This window comes from Malaya genurostris, chromosome 1 (assembly GCF_030247185.1).
Source record: "Malaya genurostris strain Urasoe2022 chromosome 1, Malgen_1.1, whole genome shotgun sequence".
Classification (NCBI taxonomy): Eukaryota; Metazoa; Arthropoda; class Insecta; order Diptera; family Culicidae; genus Malaya; species Malaya genurostris.
The window spans coordinates 20184139-20204771 of NC_080570.1; the positions used below are offsets into that span (position 1 = coordinate 20184139).

General features: G+C 40.6%; 1 protein-coding gene across 1 annotated transcript in view; it reads right to left on the reverse strand.

Moving 5' to 3' along the window:
- Nucleotides 1-1450: 1450 nt before the first annotated feature.
- Nucleotides 1451-20633, reverse strand: part of LOC131434389 (protein sidekick-2-like) — a 183673-nt gene continuing 164490 nt past the window's right edge. The window contains exons 6-11 of the mRNA XM_058601060.1: nucleotides 15061-15248; nucleotides 3719-3833; nucleotides 2996-3202; nucleotides 2525-2919; nucleotides 2325-2467; nucleotides 1451-2262 (exon numbers count right to left, since the gene is read on the reverse strand). Of these exons, the coding sequence (XP_058457043.1) occupies nucleotides 2076-2262; nucleotides 2325-2467; nucleotides 2525-2919; nucleotides 2996-3202; nucleotides 3719-3833; nucleotides 15061-15248 (1235 nt within the window). The 3' untranslated portion in view covers nucleotides 1451-2075. The remainder of the gene's footprint in view (nucleotides 2263-2324; nucleotides 2468-2524; nucleotides 2920-2995; nucleotides 3203-3718; nucleotides 3834-15060; nucleotides 15249-20633) is intronic.

The window sequence follows — 20633 nt, forward strand, 5'->3', positions numbered from 1 at the left end:
GTGCCAGAAATTCTATTTCACAATTTTTAACGTAAAAACTTTACTTCACAAATTTTCACATCAAAAATTTTGCGTCAGATAATACTTTTACCTCAAAAAATTTTTCAAGTTGAAATTTTACATCAGATATTTTACGTCAGTTATTTTTGCGTGGAAATTTTATATCACAAATTTTTACTTCAGACATTATGCGTCAGAAAATGTTTCAGAACTTTGACCTCAAGTTTTTATGTGGAAATTTACGTCAGAAATTTTACGTCACAAATTTTTACCTCAGAAATTTAACATAAAAAATTTTCATGTCAGAAATATTCACCCCAATTCTGTATTTCATTCGAATCGAATTATTGCGAATTATTGCGATCGCATTACTCGATCGAATTACAGAATGCAAAATTTTTGTATTCGTTCGAAATATACCGACTCGATCGGAATACAGAATAGGGGTGATTACCTCCAAATTTTTGCGTCAGAAATTCCGTGGATATTTCGCGTTAGAAATTTTTACGCCAGAAATTTTGCGTCAGAAATTTTACCTCCCAATTTTTAACGTAAAATGTTAACGTTACGTAAAATGTTAACGTACGAAATTTTACATCAAATATTTTCACACCAAAAATTTTGCGTCAGAAAATACTTTCACCTCACAAATGCTTGTACGTTGAAATTTTACGTCAGATATTTTACATCACAAATTTTCTCGTCACAAATTTTTTTATATCCGAAATTTTTACTTCAGAAATTATGCGTAAGAAAATGTTTCAGAACGTTAACCTCAAGTTTTTATGTGGGAATTTTACGTCAAAAATTTTTACATCGTATTTTACGGCACTAAATTTTATGTCAGAAATTTTACCTCACAAACTTTAAGGTGGAAATTGTATTCCATGGAGTGCAAGTGATTAAAACATTTCTGATGCCAACTTTCTCGAAGTAAACAAGAGTCTCATAACAAAGCTTAGAATTTTATTATCATACAAACAAAACGTAAAAATGTTTAACCAAGAAAGATGCATTCATGCGACTTCTTTTTGTCTTCTGATTCCAACTGGTATTTTCACAAAACCCACCACTTTGTTGACCAAACCATTTCTCTAGAATTAATGTGAAAAAAATTAGAAACAAAAATTTTGCAGAAGACACCAACAAGGAAAAGTTTACTTAGGAATTGTACTTATATCAAATCTGTTAGTTGTAAATCAGAATCTATAAATCAGTATAAAATATAGAACCTTATTTAAATTGATCTCATTCCTAATTTAATAGTAGTAATAGTTGAACCAAATAGAGCTTGAATAATTTAACAAAATACGCGTTGAGTAATCTTTAGTTGTACTGCAATTGAATCCATTAGAGATAAACGCTGAATTTGGGCGGGGGTGCTGCTCGGTGGATTTGCTCTGAAAGTGACATTTCGGATCATTTAGTCGAAATCACCAACGACAAACTGTTTCATTGGTTTAAAATTTATGTTCAGTTTCAAGTTAGCATCAGTTTCTTTTTCTCTTGAAATTTTCCCCTAACACCCCCGAAAATATGTATAAAAATATCACACATCTTCCGTTTTTTTTTGCTTGTCTCTGTCTTTTCGTTCTGTTGTCTTCCGTCTGGGTTCCGGAAGTCAAAGCCTGCTGGGTCGTGCCTGCCATCTTTGAAATTTTCTAAAATAAAAAGTATTGGCGTTAGCCAGCTCCACTAGCAACGATTTCGCTTCCGGGAATGCTACACAATTTTTTTTTTGGTTTGTTTTACACGTAAGCCAGAAGATTCTCTCTCTCTCTCTCACACACACGCACATCATCATCATTGGTTTTTTCAGTATTGGGCGCAATATTTCACTACACTGTACAAATGGAGGAAAACAGAAACAAAGTGGGGACCCCATCCTAATCGGGGCCTCGCACTCAGGCCTCCGGGTTGATCATCACTTCCAGGTCCGGAACGTGGAACAGCACGGAACGGCCGGACCGATGGTGGGACGCAACATCCGGAGGCAGTCGGAGCTGTTCTAGCGGCCACCATTCAGCACCCATCCCGTTGTTGCAGTCGTCGGTGGTGCCCCCGGTGGCCCTTTATCAGTCCCCGTCGATGGCCAGATGGCGATGGTTACCGTTCTGCAGGATCTTCGTCACCGGCACCGTCGTCTGGATGACCCCGTTGGTGTCCTTCCAGTCGATCTGCGTCTGCGTCTGCTGCTGGGCTGCCTTCTGATCGCCGTGCACCGGATCCGTCTCGTGGGTGTAGTTGGTGTTGAAACATTTTCTGAAACATTTTTTTAGCATGGTAATAGGATTATGATTAGCGAGATGATAGTCACTACTTACTTCCAGAGGACGATGGCCAAGATGATCAACAGTAGACCGAAACAACAGATGACAGCTCCGGCCAGCACGATCAGATCGTAGTCGGCGTAGTTGTGATAAAGTGAGGGAGGTTGCTGCTGATCGCAGTTGGCATGGAGCATAATCTGGAAGAACGCAGCATAAAATTTTCGGAAGACTTCCTCTGGATGAGAACCACTTACCTTTCTCAAGTCCGAATACGGACCCAGAATAACCTTGTTCGGATTGATGACACTGATGGAAGCTGCCCGAACCTTCAGCTCGTAGCTGGAATCCGTGGTCAAATTCTGCAGCACCACGGACGTTTCCATGATGGATGCGTTGGCGGAAATGCGAATCTCACGGGACCGGGTGTAGTCCATGTTCCGGTAGCTAACGATGTAATGATTGACGGAATTGTAAAAGTGCTGCGGGATGCGCCAAGCCAGAAACAGGGCATCCTCGGAGTAGCAGGTCAAATTGATGAACCGCGGAGCGCTGGGACCGGCGATGTCGGTTCGGATGGTGACCTCGGCCGGTTCACCGTCGTACTTCAAACTGAACGCGGCCACTATGATACGGTAATCGGTGAATGGTTCTGTGGAAGGAAGAAGTGTGAAGCCGTGATTAAATTTTGTTTTTTTTTTGTTCCGGATGGCGGGATCTCAACTTACTCAATGTGGACAGGATGTAGTGGTAGGCCGAGTTCTGCAGGGCATCACTCTTCAGAATCGGCAGGTGCAACAGTGTCTGGTTTTGGTACACGTAGTAAACCCGATAGCCGTGGATTACACCATTCTTACGTTCCGGTTCCTGCCAGCTGATGCGAATCGTGGTGGAAGTCACCTCCAGAATGCTGAGATTGCGTGGTCTACTGGGAACTGTTGAGGGAAGAAACACAAAAATAAAACCACCATAAATACAAAAGCCTCCATGCTTTGTGGTGATGAATTTTAATGAACCACCAATCCAAAGTGTGAAGCGAGTGGGTTTTATCTATGCAAATGTAAATAATCACTGGCCTTCGCAGCACAGCGAAATGGGTATTAATTTGGATGATAGAAGAGCGGCCCCGTTCGACTCTTTCGACAAATTAGCCAAAATGGATAACGCGCTATGGGGGAGTGGGAAGCGTGGAGCGGTGGAAGAACCGTCAATGATGGACGAGTGCTTTATCAGATAATTAATTTTCGTCCCGGGTTGACAATCCGGGAGGAGGAAGGATACGAGCGAAAGGATGAATCGGTGCGTGATGAGATCTTTCCGAGGTATAAATCAAAAGAAAATTACAAAATGGAATCGAATTCCGTACGGGGATGGATTGGTGGGGATGGCCGGTAAGAGGAAGATAAGAGGAAGATTAGCACCAGGGATTACATGGCGAACGACGCGCTTACCTCCCTCGTCCGTCATAACGAGAACCGTGGTTGGCGGGCCCAGTCCTTCCGGATTGAACACTTGGATCGAAACCAGATACTGGGTGTACGTTTCGAGGTTGTGAATTTCGTGGCTCTGCAAAAAAAGCAAACGGTAGAGAAGGAAGGTAGATTTTATTTTTTTTATTGTAGTTTGATTTTTTCGTTACGCCTTCGAGCTTTGATTAGAAACGGGCCTCTGGTTTGGTGATACCAATTCATATCCGACAATATTTGTCGGATTAGATTTAATCGGTTTTTTTTATTGGAAACGGAACTGATTGGCATCCTTTTTTTTCTCGAAAGATATGTTGCAAAGTTGGACTGACTGGTATGAGAGTGACTATCATCTCAATCAGATTGAAACGTTGCTGGCACGAAAGACGAAAATTATTGAAGAAAATTAACAGCTTCTAGCTTCTAAAGGCTTCTTTTTCATTAATTACTGGGACACTTTTTTGGCATTTAACATTTAAATATGCTTTCGGGCCGCTTCGAATGTTTTTCACAAAGGTCATTCAGGAGGTCCAATTTTCGACCGCTTTTTCAACCATTTGAAGGCGTATTTTAGCAATGACATGTTGAACATTAGTTTCCGAAGCACAAGATATAATTGTCGTTGAAATGTTCGAATGGCTGCAGTATGACAAGTGGCACCATCCTGTTGAAACCACATTTCGTCCACATCCACATCCATTTGACAGCAAAAATTCATCAAAAATCATGGTTCTGTATAGATTTCCATTTACGGTAGAGTTTATGTCATTAAACAAATATTGCATTACTTCATTTTCTTAAAAATTAGGTTCATAATTCTGGGGGTTCTGTAGGTTCAGAATAAATGATTAAAATCCAAGCCGATGACACATGCGCTAAAAAGTTCCGAGCCTAGCTAAGAGAACACGATCTCCATCACGAGCAGAGGCAATCATTCCAGCGCCGCTCTAACATTTCAATACCACTTTTGTAGAACGATTTATCTTTTGCCTGAAAACAGGCCTCAGTTTCAGTGATAACCTCTTCATTGGTGCGAAATTCCTTACGGCGAGCATTTTTTTCAGGTCTGCGAACAGCCAGTAGTCGCTGGGAGCCAAATCTGGCGAGTATGGTGGATATGGGAGCTATTCGTAGTTCAATTCATGTAGTTTTTTCATTGTTTTGATTGACTTGTGACACCATGAAACATGGCCAAACACTGCTAAGAATCATCAACACGTTCGAAGCTTGCTGGCCAACGTTTTATTGTTGTTTCTGATGGAGCGGAGTCTCCATGAACACTTTTCAAACCATTGCTTCCCTGGACGGTATTTTTTCCCCTCAAGAAGCAGTGTAAAATTTAAACACAAAATTGCCTTTGATTCATTGTTCTGAAAATAATAAAACTTGCGTCACTCTTAGCACAATAACTCACAAACTAATGAATAGAATATCATGAAATTTTAACAGCTGTCTTTTAAGGTTTAGCATTAACTGAAAAAAGTGTGACAGCAATAAAACTAGCGCCATCTGTGTTACGCCCGGGACTTTTCAGCCCATGTGTTAACTCAGACTTAGGTGATGATGTCCTGGAATCAGATTCCAGCCCATGTCCAAGTGCAGAATTCATGTCCAAGCACACACACTTAAAAAAAACCCTGTGATTTTACATCTTATTAGGTGCACATAAATGGAGCGTCGCAGTTTACGCAAATTTACGTCGAAAAACATTTAATATTGTGTCTAAAACTCCATGCATGAAATTCGTTGAAGTAAAAAAAGAATATTGATAGCAACCGCCGCGACTTGAACCGAGAATCATTGTATCGCAAGTACGTCTGTTAATCGACTGAGCCACAGAAGCATACATCTGCTTCGCCGGTAAAAGGTGCATTTAAATTCATACAGTCGCACCTGCTAGCAAAATGCAAGTTACAGTCGAAATCAGTAAAATTCAAGCTATTCTAACATTAAGTCATTACAAATAAAATTTTCCGTCATTTGACAAATTAGGTATTTACGAGGGGGACGACAGATCTGGTTTTTTCAAATAAAATACAAAAAGTAAATGGAAAGCGAAAAAAACTACATCTATCCAAACATCTAGATCGATCCGTTTGAAAGCGTTTCTAACCGTGTAAAAGAAAGTCAAAGAACATATGATCTCTTAAAAAGTTTCTGTTACTGGTCTTGACATTCACTGAGTGTCAACATTGATTCGTCAGCAGATTGGTAAAATGAAATTAGGGTTAAACAACATTGAAATTTTTTTCTCTTAGTAGCTGGGAGCATGAAGATGGAATATATTTCAATTTATTGTAGCCCTTTGAAGGTTTACCCAAAGATATCTCTGTCTGTGATATTAAACTGGTTTTATATTTTGTTAGATGCTAAGACTTGCAATTTTTATGTTTAAAAACGTTTTTCATTAATACTGAAGCCAAAACTGAATAAAGCTGTGTTTAATATGTTATTGAAAATCTTATAGAAAGGATAACAATTCATTTTTTTTTACTTTAATACAGATTAACAGCAAACTATATACTTGTTTACTTCACGATTTCCCTTCTAGCATATTTTGAAGGTTTGCAGACGTTAAAAAAAATCAGACAATGGAACGTCTCTACAAGAGAAACCACACAGTGTACGATGTAGATGAAATTCGGAATAATTTTTGGTTCGAGTTGAATATAGAAACTGTGGAAAATGACGCAGATATTAAACGAGAATGGCCAACATTCCGCTCTCGGTGTGTGGGTTAGCTATGCACCAGAATATAACAAAACTGATTTTACAGGACGATAGTTCACAACTCTCCGAACTGTCTGCATCTGGCATCTTCATGTGACATTTGTAACTTTCAGGTTTCATGGCCTATTACGATACATCATATCTCAATGATTATGTTGTTAACCAGCAAAAATCCAAGAAAAGACGATCGATCCATATTCAACCGCTACTATGTGTAGCAAAGAGAATGAAAGTGTGCATAATCGTATGCAGCGTGAAAAAGCCTAATCGAAGCGAAGTGCAGTTTTCTAGTGTCGTCCCCCTCGGGTATTTATGAATTACATCGTATGAGGAATTAAGTCACCTGTAAAATTCAAATTTTTTTAGAGTGCAGAGTCAAAGTACAAAATGATGGTCATAAATCCAAATCAAGGTTAGGAAATCAGGTCCAGAATTCACGTTCTAGCCAATAATCCAAGTCTAGTTCTAGAATACAGTTCCAAAAAACAAGTCCATAGTTTAGGATCCAGGCCTCCAAAAACCAAGTGTTCAAATCCAGATCCAAAATCCAAATCCAGGTCCAGAATCCACACTCAGCGTTCAGATCCATGCCTACTATTGAAGTCCGCATTCAAAGTCTAAATCCAGGTTCAGAACCATCCAGAATCCAGGTTCAGGCCAAGAATTCGAGTCCAGAATTCGCGTCCAGAATCCAAGTCCAGATCAAAAAACCAAGTCCATGCCGAGAATTCAAGTTCAGATCCAAGATTCAAATTCAGAATTCAAGTCCAGGACGCGAATCCAGAATCCAAGACCAGAAGCTAAACCCAATATCTAAGCCATGTATTGAAGTCCAAATCCAAGTTCAGAAATCTCATCCAGAATCCAGGTCTAGAACAAAATTCCAAATCAAGGCCTAGAATCCACATCCAGAAATCAGGATCAGTCCTAGAATTCGAAAATACAAGTCCAGGCCTAAAATTGAAGTCCAGATCCAGAATCCAGCTCCAGAAATCACATCTAGAATCCCAATTCATAGTTCAGAACCCAGGCCCATATTCCAGGTCCAGATCCAAAAACCAAATTCAGACAAAGGGTTCAAGTTCATATCTCCAGAATCCACATCCAGGATTCAGATTCCGAATCCAAATCTAAAATCTAAGTCCAGGCCTAGATGTGAGGTCCCAATTCGGATCCAGAATCCAAATCCAGGCTCAGAATCCGCATCCAGAGTTCAGATCTAGATTCAAAATCTTTCCGAATCCAAAATACAAATCAAGGTCCGGAATTCAGGTCCAGAACTCAAATTCAATATCTATGTCCAGGCCTAGTATTGAAGTCTACATTCAAAGTCCGAATTCTGTCTCAGAATCCTTATCCAAAATTCAGGTCCAGAATCTGGATTCAAAATCCAAGTTCAGATCTAGAATTCAGGTTCAAAATCCATAGTTCATAGTTCAGAATCTAGGCACCGAATTCAGGTCCAGAATCCAGATCGAAAAACCAAGTTCAGGACAAGAGTTCAAGTCGAGATCCAAAACCTTGGTCCAGTCCACATCCAAGATTCAGGTCCAGTCCCAGAATGCAAAAGTACAAGTCCTGGCCAAGATTTGAAGTCCCAATTCGAATCCAGAATCAAAATACAAGTTCAGCTTTCGACATCAGAATCCAGATCCTAAAAACCATTCAAATCCAAGTCAAGGTCCAGAATCCCCATGGAGAGTTTAAATCTACTCCCAGAATTCGAGTCCAGAATCCAAATTGAATTTGAATCTAGGCCCATATCCAAGCCCAACAACAAAATTAAGGTTCAGAATCAAGATCAAAAATACAAATCGAGGTTAAACAATCAGGTCCAGAATCCACGTTCCGGCCCAGAATTCAAGTCCAGATCCAAAATTCAAATCAAGGTCAAGAGTCCGATTCCGGAATTCAGGACTGGAATCAAAATTAAATTTATAAGTCTAGATTAAGAATCCAACTCCAGAATTCAGGTTCTAAATTCAAAAACCAAATCCATGCCAGGAGTTTCAGATTTAAAATCCAAATCAAGGTTCACCATCCGCATCCAGAGTTAAGATCCAGGCTTAGAATTCGAGTCCAGAACTCACGATCAGAATCCAAAATATAAGTTCTGGTCTAGAATTGAAGGCCAGATCCAGAATTCAGGTCTAGAATCCAAATGCAGGTCCTGAATCCAGATTCAAAAACCAAGTTCAGGCCAAGAGTTCAAGGTCAAATGTAAGGTGCAGGCCTAGATCTGAAATCCCAATTTAGATTCAGTATTCAAATCGAGGTTGAAAATTAAGGTCCAGAATCCAAATCTAGGTTGATAATCAAGGCCCATAATCCCGATCCAAAAACCATTCAAATTGAAATCCATTCCCAGAATTTAAGTCCAAAATCCAGAATCAACATCAAACCCAGTACCAGAATTCAGATCCAAACCTAGCATTCATGTCCAGAGTCCGGATCGAAAAACCAAGTCCAGGTCAAAAATTCAAGTCCAAAACCAAAATTCAAATCCAGTTTCAGGCCCAGAATTCGAGTCCAGAATTCAGGTCCAGAATCCGGATTCAAAATCCTAATTTAGATCTAGAATGCAGGTCCAGAACCAAAGTCCGCAGTTCAGAATTCAGGCCCTGAATTCATGGCCAGAATCCAGATCGAAAAATCAAGCTTAAGTCGAGATCCAAAACCCTGATCCAGAATCCACATCCAGGATTCAGGTCAAAAATAAAGTCCTGGCCTAGATTTGAAGTCCCTATTCGGATCCAGAATCAAAATCCAGGTTCAGAAATCAGGACCAGAATCCAGATCCAAAAAACCATTCAAATCCAAATCAAGGTTCAGAATCCGCTTCCAGAGTTTATGTCCCGATACAGAACTCGAGCCCAGAATACAGATTCAAAATCTAGGTCCATATCCAAGTCCAACAACAGAGCTGAAGATCAGAATCAAGACCAAAAATGCAAATCAAACTTAACAAATCAGGTCCAGAATCCTGCTCCAGAATCTACGTTTCGGCCCTGAATTCAAGTCCAGATACAGAATACAGATCCCGAATCCAGGATCAAAATCCAAACCCAGAGCAAGAATTCAAGTCTAGATCCAAAATTCAATTCAAGGTCAAGAATCCGAGTTCGGAATTCAGGACTGTAATCAAAATCCAATATATAAGTCCAGATTCGAAATCCAACTCCAGAATTCAGGTTCAGTATCCAAATTCAAAAATCAAGTCCAAACCAAGAGTTCCAGATCCAAAATCCAAATCCAAGTCCAGAATTCACATCCAGAGTTCAGATCCAGGCTCAGAAAATTCCAGTCCAGAACTCACGATCAGAATCCACTATCTAAGTTCTGGTCTAGAATTGAAGTCCACATCCAGAATTCAGGTCTAGAATCGAAGTGCAGGTCCTGAATCCAGATCCAAAATCCAAATTTTGGCACTGAATCCATAACCAGGATTCAGGTTTCGAATCCAAAATCTTAGTCCAGGCCAAGATGTGAAGTTCAAGGTCAAAACCAACATCCAAATCAAGATCCAGAATTCAGGTCGTGGCTCAGAATTTGAATCCAAAATCCAGGACCAGAATAAAAGTCCAGACCTAGTATTGAAATCCACATCTAAAGTCCAAATCCAGGTTTAGAATCCTCTTCCAGAACTCAGTTTCAGGCCCAGAATTCGAGTACAGAATTCAGGTCCAGAATTCGGATCCAAAATCCAAGTCCAGGCCTAGAGTTAAAGTCCAGATCCAAAACCTAAATCCGGATCCAGAATCCACATCCAGAGTTCAAACTCAGGCCATGCATTCGAGTCCAGATCTAGAATCCAGCTCCAGAATTCAGGTCTAGAATCCAAATGCAAATCTAATATCAACGTCCAGGTCTAGTTTGAAATCCACATACCTAACCTTACCTAACAGCTATAGGCCTAGGGTGTCCTTTACTGTATCAAGAATACGACTCCACATAACTCGGTTCATGGCTGCTCGTCGCCAGCCACTCAAGGCACGGACGCTTCTGAGATCACCCTCCACTTGATCGATCCACCTTGCTCGCTGCGCATCTCAGTATTTCTCTGCTGGTGTCATTTATATCTACATCCAAAGTCCAAATCCAGGTTTAGAATCCCCTTTCAGAACTCAGTTTCAGGCCCAGAATTCGAGTTCAGAGTCCGGATTCAGAATCCAAGTCCAGATCTAGTGTTCAGATCCAGAATCCAAGTTCTTAGCTCAGAATCCAGACCTATAATGCAGGTCCAGATCCAAAAACCAAATTTAAACCAAGAGTTCAAGTTCATATACAAAATCCAAATCAAGGTCCAGAGTTCAGGTCCAGACCCAAAATTCGACTCTTGGATCAGATTTCAAATCCCATATCCAAGTCCAGTACCTAGTATTGAAGTCTATATCCAAAATCGGAGTCCAGAATTCAGTTTCCGACTCAGAATTCGAACCTAGAATTCAGGTCCAGAATTCGGTTTCAGAATCCAAATCCAGATCTTAAATTCCATCCAGAATGCACATCCTGGATTCAGGTTCCGAATCCAAATCTAATATTCAAGTACAGGCCTAGATGTGAAGTCCCAATTTGCATCCAGAATCCAAATCTAGGTTCAGAAGTCAGGCCAAGAATCCCGATCCAAAAACCATTCAAATCCAAATCAAGGTCCAGAATTCGCATCCAGAGTTTAAATCTAGGCTCAGAATTCAAGTCCAGAATCCAGATTCAAAATCTAGGTCAATATCTAAGTCCAACAACAGACTTAAAGGTCAGAATCAAGACCAAAAATCCAAATCGAGCTTCAAAAATCAGGTCCAGGATCCTGCTCAGAACCTTCGTCCCGGCCCAGAATTCAAGTCCAGATCCAGAATTCGAGTTCAGAACTCAAGACTGTAATCCGAATCGAATGTCTAAGTCCAGGCCAAGTATTGAAGTGCACATCTTGGTTCAGAATCCTCATCGAGAATTCAGTTTCAGTTCAGAAATCGAGTTCAGAATCCAGATACAAAATCAAGTCCAGGCCAAGAGTTCTATTCCAAAATCCAAAACAAGGTCAAGAATCCACACCGAGTTCAGATGATCCAGGCTCAGAATTCGAGTCCAGAACTTACGATCAGAATCCAAAATCTAGAATCTGGTCTAGAATTGAAGTCCAGATCTAGAATCCAGTTCCAGAATTCAGGTCTACAGTCCAAATGCAAATCTAATATTCAAGTACAGGCCTAGATGTGAAGTCCCAATTTGCATCCAGAATCCAAATCTAGGTTCAGAAGTCAGACCCAGAATCCCGATCCAAAACCATTCAAATCCAAATCAAGGTCCACAATCCGCATCCAGAGTTTAGATCTAGGCTCAGAATTCAAGTCCAGATCCAGAACACAGGTCCAGAATCCAGGGCCAAAATCCAAGCCCAGACCAAGAATTTAAGTCAAGATCTAAAATCCGAATCGAGGTGCAGAATTTACATCCAGAGTTCAGATCCAGGCCAAGAATTAGAATCCAGAACTCGGTACCAGAATCCAAAATTTATGTTCTGGTCTAGAATTGAAGTTCAGATCCAACTCCAGAATCCAAATCCAAGTCCAGACCAGGTGTTCAAGTCCAGAACCACAATCCAAATCAACGTCCGGAATCCAGATTAAAAACCAAATTCAGATCTAGAGTTCATGTTCAGAATCCAGGTCACGAATTCAGGTCCAGAATCCAGATCGAAAAACCAAGTCCCGATCCAAAATCCAAATTTTGGCTCAGAATCCATAAACAGGATTCAGGTTTCGAATCCAAAATCTTAGTCCAGGCCAAGATGTGAAGTCCCAATTCAGATCCAGAGTCCAAATTAAGGCCCAGAATCCAAATCTACAGTCCCGAATCTACATCCAGAGTTCAGATCCAGGCTTCCGCACCTGAATTCAGATGAAGAATGCAAATCCTGGTTCAGAATCCAGAATTCAAGTCCACAATCCAGTCCTAGAACTCTGATACAGAATTCAGGTTTAGTGTCCAGGTCCTGAGTTCAAATCCAGATCACGAATTTCCGTCTAGATTCCAAAATTCAGATTCAAGATCAGAATTCAGGTTGAGAAGTCAGGTTTAGGTTAAGAATTTAGGCACAGAATGTAGATTCAGTTTCAGAATTCAAATGACCGTTTTTTCGCCACTTCGCTTACAGACCGGTGTGGAATCCCGTTGAAAGTTTGAACTATCCACTCGTGGTTTCCTTTTCACTATACGAAGGTATATTTTGGCATGGACCGCTTTTATGTGGCCTGGAAGATGGAAAATAGAATCACCAACTTGGACTCGCCGTACCAATCTCCCGACATCGAACCTTATCGAAAATGTCAGGGTCGTCATGAAGCTCTTTACAATTTGAAGCACGCTGAAATCCTTGTTAAAACTGTCAGTCCAATCCGGTGGGGATATCAGGGTGGTGATTGAAATCGATACCGAGGACCAAATCAACAGTTTCTTCTTCTATTGACGAAAATAAACACTGTTTAAATTTCCCATTAAATCGATTCCACTTTCCGATAGCGGGGGGGAATGCATAATGATTGTTTAGCGGCATAAAATCCCACACAATCCTTTCCGAGATAAGCGCGGGACCACGCTTCCAACCGATGAAAACTCAAATCACGTGCCATGTAACAACCACTAAAACCGCAAAGATAGTATCGAACCAATCGACGACACAGGTACCGAAAAGAGGGGCTGGCTGGCTGGCCGGCTGACTACCGGAATACCGGTTGCTTTGTCAAACAGAATGACTGACAAAAACCAATAAATTACACCGATCACTATCGGACAAACGATCCCCGTTAAGCCGTTCGGAAAATAGAGGATAATACGTGAGAACCGCTGCCTCTCTCTCTCTCTCTCTCTCTCTCTCTCTCTCTAATCGCTAGGGGAGGAGGAATGATTTCATGTCAACGACCCATTCAATTGCCACTGTAAACATCGCGATGGTAAACCGTGTTCCGGAGGAGCTCGTCGGGCCTCCAACTCCAGCAGCTCAATAAAAAAATCCCATCAAAACTAATAGAAATTCTCTCCCGGTCGAATCCGGATTCCGGTTCGCGATAACCGCCGCCACTCGATAGGCTACTTATAGGGGCTCTTCTGAATAGTTACGTGTTTTTTTTTCTTTTTTGGCTGCTACTTTCCTTCTTTCCCTTCGGTTTGGTGGCCTCTTCTGGCCTGCCTGGTTAATATCAACAGGCCGTTGGAGATATTATGGGGGGAAGGGTTTTGCTTGCCAAAAAAAAACAAGCCCCTTTTCGATTTAGGAAATTGATATTACTGTCGGCCACGCACGAACTCCGGGATGTTCTCCACCAAAAAGCACAACTGCCTGATCGCCGTCCGTTGGGTTGAATCACTTCACTCCGATTGCGATAAGATTGCTTTCGACGATGCGACGAGAAGCCAGTTTAGTTTATATTCGTGGCACGACGCCGCTGTTAGTTGGAACTAATGTCACTCGCACCCGGCCAAAAAAAAACGGTGGTGCCGCCCTCTCTGGTTAGAAGATGAAAATTTATAACTGAAAAAAGAAAAAGTCCGGATGAGAAAATTGCTTGATTTTAGAATTCGATGGTAACCAAGAAAATGACGCCCCAGCGAATATCCGTCAAACGCATGGCCTACTCCTCTTGTCAGGTTCATATTCAAAGCCGCCGGATTTTCGCCTCTCCCCACAGTTCGTCGGCAGGCCGTCGTCCCGTCGATAGTTTGTCATTGCTTCGCCTAGCAACGGCCTTTTCTCCTCCTCCGATGGTGGTAGTGATGGAATTTAATGTTTGATGTGTTCATCACGCCTTGTGAGCATTTAATCTTTCCGCTTCCTTTGAAAATACGCTCACGTACGCGCAGGTGGAATGCTGATGGGGAAAACTGAAAGGATCAAAAAGAAATCCGACGCTCTGCTTCTGCTTCTGCTGCTGCTGCTGCTGCTGCTGTTGCTGCTACTCGTTTTCCACCGCAGTAGTGAGGCAATTTTCATTCCATGTCTGCTCAATTAGACTTATTATCCTGCTTAGCAAAGATCTAATTAGTGACAGGTAGGTGGCGATGGCGAGGCTGATTATGATGGGAGAAAAGGCTCGCTCCTCACGTCATCGGGATTATGGGGCGGTGCGTTTGTTTCAGATGACTACCGGATTGATGTAAAGTGCCCGTTCGACCGGAATTGATTTGAGTAGCAGCATTGCGTTAATTTTGATGAAACGGAACACTATTTCGCTAATCTTAAGCAACCGAAACTTGTACGCACAAATAAACGTCAACCAACAGACACGCCGCAGTCCGACCTGTCATCCGATCCATCAAAATCAAAGTAACCTCCGAACAAAAAACGACGGACCATTAACCGACAAATTGATTCACCTTTCCGCGCAGCACATGCTGGCAAAAAGCGTAAACCAAAGCAGGCTTCGACTCGTCTCGACAGAAGGGGTGTCACACAGAGGGAAAACACCGCGCTTGTTCTCACTAAACACCGGTTCCGGTTCCTACGGTTCCTCCGGTCGGCCGCCACACAGACAGATTAATCTGCTGTCAATCGGTTGAACCGCGGAACCCCACCCCGATAAAAATCATGAGGAAACTCTTACCTCTACGGAGCTGTCGCGGATGTAAATTTCCTTGACGTCGTCTGGATTGCGGTCCCGGGTACGGTACGTGATCCGATAGCCGAGAAATTCCCCCAGGATGGTATCCGGTGGCGGTGGCTTCCACGAGATGTACAGCGACGAGGCGCTCGTGTTGTGGGCGATGGTCGTCACCGGTTTGCCCGTTGGTGCTGCAGTGGAATGGAACAATGGAGAAAAAAGTGAAACTTTGATTAGAATGTCGGTTTGATGAGTGGTGGATTGTCTGTCGTGCTTTGTTCGATGATGATGATCTGTTGGCGGATCGACCGGGTTCGGTCTGTGCTTTGGGACCATTCTAGTCCTAGTCTCATATTTATTTACATAATAATTTCTTCGAGCCTCAATCAATCCAGCGCTAACAATTTTTCACATTTTGCTCACAGCCGAAAACATTTATTTATACTTTACGGAACAAATAAATCAATTTTCCTAGAAGGATCCTGGGAACGGACATAAGACCATAACCACACATAGCATGGAAGTTTTATTGAGTTGGATTTTTCTAAATCTTAAATTCTACGATATTTTAAGATTTTGTATGATTAGAATCAGGTTTTAAACTTTTGGACATTTGATCTGAGCTCTAAAGAAAATACTGAACTCCAAGGATGGATTCTTGGCACTCAAATTCTTGTAATCTTTGCTAAACCCCTTGGGCTCTTCCATTGTTAAGTCAAAAGTTAAGACTGAAAATCCGAGCTCTAAAGTTAAAAACTTTGAAAGCTACCACTACTTCTTAGGTACTGAACTGTAGACTCGGACAAGCTCAAAACGTCACGAGATCCAAGAATCTTTCTTGGTCTATTTAAATGTGCTTTCAAAAAAAAATTCATAATACTGAACTGTCAATGACTTTGATAGTTTCAGCGGTTTTTCCAGTCATCGCTATAGGAAAAGGAAAAAAACGCTTATTCGGCATGAATTATTTGGCCCCGAGTATTGCGTTCAGGCTATAAATATTCCTAACAGCCCTCGATAATGATGCTTTGCCTAGCGTTTTGAATTATCGTAATGGACCGATTTTTGATCGTCAGTAACAATTCGATGCAAAAAACCTTTTCTTTTGTGTCGTTGTGCCAGTTGTTAGTACAAGGTGAAACGGCGTTCGACGTCCCTTTGCTTTCAATTCATACGGCACCCAATTGCCTACCTTCCGAAACAGCGTAAAACGTCGTTTAAGCATTGGCAACTGGCTGGTGAACCGATTAGAGCGATGTGCAATGTACGACCATGCTGACTTCTCTGTATCTAGAGTGCCGTTTTCAAGAATAGACTTAGACTCAGACTAGATTGCACTTCGAAAATATAGGCTTCGGTAAAATTACCTTCCGCAAAAATCCTTAGCCATAAAATAGCCTTTGACTAAAACTAGCCTTCGGTCAAAACTACACACCTAAAAAAACCCTGTGATTTTACATCTTATTAGATGCACATGAATGGAGCGTCGCAGATCACGCAAATTTACGTCGAAGAACATTTAATATTGTGTCTAAAATTCCACGCCATGAAATTCATTGAAATAAAAAAAAGAATGCTGATAGCAACCGCCACGAATTGAACCGAGAATCATTGGATCGCAAGTACGTCTGTTATTTGACTGAGCCACAGAAGCATGCATCTGCTTGGCTGGTAAAAGGTGCATTTAAATTCGTACAGTCGCACCTGCTAGCGGAACGCAAGTTACAGTCGAAACCAGTAAAATTCAAGCTCATCTAACATTAAGTCATTACAAATAAATTTTTCCGTCATTTGACAAATTAGGTCTTTATGAATTACATCGTATGAGGGATTAAGTCACCTGTAAAATTCAATTTGGAGTGTAATCTTCCACCAAAACTAGCCTCCGTCCAAAAAGAAAAAACCTTCCCCAAAAAATAGCCTTCGGCGAAAAAATAGCCTTCGGTGAAACAATAGTCTTCGGCCAAAAAAATAGAATCCGGCCAAAAAATAACCTTCGGCCAACAAATAGCCTTCGATACAAACTAGCCTTCGGCGAAATAGTCTTTGGGTAAAAAAAAACCTTTGGGCAAAAAAAAATTGGGAAAAATTTACCATTGGCCGAAAAAATCCTTCTGCCAAAAAAACTACACTAACATTCGACCAAAACTAGCATTTGGTCAAAATTAGCCTTCGAGTCAATTTAGCAGTCGGTTAACTAGCCTTCGGCCAAAAAATTAGCAGCCGGTAAAAAATAGCGTTTGACAAAAAAATAGCCTTCGGCTAAAAAATAGTCTTCGGTTAAAAAACGGTCTTTTGGGCAAAAAAAAGCCTTTGTACTAGACAGTCTTTAGGAAAATATGACCTGCAAAAATAAAAAATAGCCTTTGGGCAAAAAAATCTAGTTCAAAATGAACTTTGAAAATATATCCAAAAAAAATTCTAGCCTCCGGTCAAAACTAGCTTTCGGCTAAAAATAGACCGGCCAAATTCGATTAAAATAAGCCTTCGACCAAAGCAAGGCTCCGGTCAAAATTAGTCTTCGGTAAAAAAAGCCTTCGACAAAAATTAGTCTTCGGTCAAAAAATCCTTCGACAAAAATTAGCCTTCGGCCAAAATTAGCCTTCGGTAAAAACTAGCTTTCGGTCAAAACAAGCCGTCGTCGATCTAAACTAGCTTTTGGTCAAAACTAGCCTTCGGCCAAAACTAACTTTCGGTCAAAACTGGCCTCCGGTCAAAACTAGCCTTCGGTTAAAATTAGTCTTCGGTCAAAAAAAGCTTTCGGTAAAAACCAGCCTTCGATCAAAAATAACCTTCGGCCAAAACTAGCCTTCGACCAAAAATAGCCTTCGATCTAAACCAGCCTTCGGTTCAAATTAGCCTTCGGCCAAAATAAACCTTCAGGCAAAAAAAACCTTTGGCCAAAATTTGCTTTGAAAAAATAAGCTTTGAAATATAATCAAGTTCAAAATACACTTCGAAAATATAACCTAAAAAATTCGGTCAAATTACTTCTCGCAAAAAATCTCAGACATAAGATAGCCTTCGGCCAAAAGAAGCATTCGCCAAAAAAAAACCTTCGGCGAAAAAATGGCCTTCGGTCAAACAATAGTCTTTGGTAAAAAAATAACCTTAAGCCAAAAATTAACCTTAAGCCAAAAATTAACCTTCGGCCAACAAATAACCTTCGACACAAACTAGCCTTCGGCCAAATATAGTATTTGGGCGAAAAATGCCTTTGAGCAAACAAAAGTCTGGGAAACAATGACCTTTGTCCAAAAACAGTCCTTCGGCCAAAAAACTAAACTAACATTAGACCAAAGCTAGCTTTCGGTTAAAATTAGCTATCGGTCAAAACTAGCCTTCGGTCAAAACTAGTTTCCGCCAAAAAAAGCTTTCGGACAAAGCTAGCCTTCGACCTAAACTAGCTTTCGACCAAAATTAGTCTTTGGTCAAAACTAGCCTTCAACCATAAATAGCCTTCGTTCAAAAATAGTTTTCGTCCAAAATAAGTTCTCGGTCAAAACTAGTGTTCGACCAAAAATAGACCGGCCAAAAATAGCCTTCGGCCAAAAATAGTTTTCAGTCAAAAAAAAACTTCGGTTAAAATTAGGCTCCGGTCAAGAATAGACTTTGACCGAAAATAGCCTTCGATTTAAATTAGTCTTTGGTCAAAAAAAGCCTTCGACAAAAATTAGCCTTCGGCCAAAACTAGACTTCGGTTAAAATTAACCTTCAGCTTAAACAAAACTAGCCTTCGATCCAAACTAGCTTTTGGCCAAAACTTAAAAAAAATTAAAAAATTTAAATTAGCCTCCGATCAAAATTAGCCTTTGGCAAAAATTAGTATTCGGTCAAAAATAGCCTTCGGTCAAAACTAGCCTTCGACCTAAACTAATTTGCGACCAAAATTAGCTTTCGGCCAAAACTAGCATTCGGTTAAAATTAGCCTTCGATCAAAACTAGCCTTCGGCTAAAACTAGCTTTCGATGAAAATTAGCCTTCGGCGAAAAAAAAGCTCTGGGAAACAATAGTTTTCGGTAAAAAATAGCATTCGACCAAAAAATAGCCTTCAGCCAACAAGAAGCCTCCGATCAAAACTAGCCATGGGCAAAATCATTTTGTCGTGAATACGACTTACTTTACTATGGGGCGCCTTTTCAAAATTAGCCATATGGAAAAATGGGCAGAACTTAATCGTGAATATCTCGACTTGTATTAAGGGCAGCAACATAATTCTTTCGCTATTTCATCAAAAATATGATCAGGAATTTAGGATATTATTTTGAACAGTGTGAGATAACCTCAAACAATTCAAAAATGAAGTTTTCTAAAACTTTGAGAACATCGCGGTAAACTCTTTACTTTTGCTTGGTTTTTTCGCGCAAGGACGACGATTTTGAGGTAGTCAGGCACATATCTTCATCTGAATGCGTATAAAAGGGGAACCGTGGTCGAAAATCGATCATTTCTTCTTGTGTGTTGGATGGAAGCAGACGTCGTGAGAATGATTTATCATTTGCTTTCCGGTCGTCGAGGGAGCGATATCATCAACCAACAGCGACAGAGAGTGTACCTTCTGCGTGGTTAAAACCTCAAGCGCTCAGTTAGCAACTCTTATTCGCGGAAATGATTTCAGTTTTGAAATTTTAGTCTACTAAAATCCAACTGAATTCTGAGTCTGTTCTAAGTTCTGAATATAGTTCTTCCACAATTATTTTATCATAAAGAACTATACTGGTTATTTCGTAATATTTGATTGTGTGTCAGAATGTTTAATGTAACTAATCTGTACTTTAGTTTAGGAGTATCGTTTCAAATTCTAGTAGTGAAAAAGAGGAAAGCTTGCACAATGCACATAATCGATCAACTAATTGATATTTGAAAGTATAAAAAAAGAGCGTCAGTTTTATTCGTATTCACGACATCCAGTTATGTTTCTGACATTACACACCCGTACTTTTTTTAGCAAAAAATTACCTTTGGGCAAAAAATAGGCTTTGAGAAAAAAAACTGCCCTTCGGTCAATAAATAGCCTCGAAACCAAATCGCCATCGGCGATAAAAAGTCTTTGGGCAAAAAAACTAGTCTTCGGATAAAACTAGTTTTCTGTTACAACTAGCTTTCGATCAAACTAATCTAATAGCATATGTGCCAAAGACATTGTTTGGGAAAAAATTACCTTTGGGTAAAAAATAGCCTTTGGGAAAAAAGCCTTTGGACAAACAGCCTTTGGACAAAAAATAGTCATTGAGCAATGAATAGTGTTTGAGCAAGAACTAGCATTCGGCAAAAAACTAGCCTCCATCCAAAAAATAGCCTTCAGTCAAAAAATTACCATTCGGCCAAAAATAGCTTTTCGACAAAAAATAGGTTTTGGGCAAAAAATAACCTTTCGGTAGAAACTAGCCTTCGACTAAAAATCAATCCTTCGGTTCAAAAACTAGTCTTCGACTAAAAAATTATCTTTCGGCCAAAACAGTAGCCTAGCATTCGGTAAAAACTGGTTGAAAGCTAGTATTCGACCAAAACTAGCTTTCGGCCAAAAACTGGCCTTAGGTTAAAATTAGTCTTTGGCCAAAAATAGCCTTCGGTCA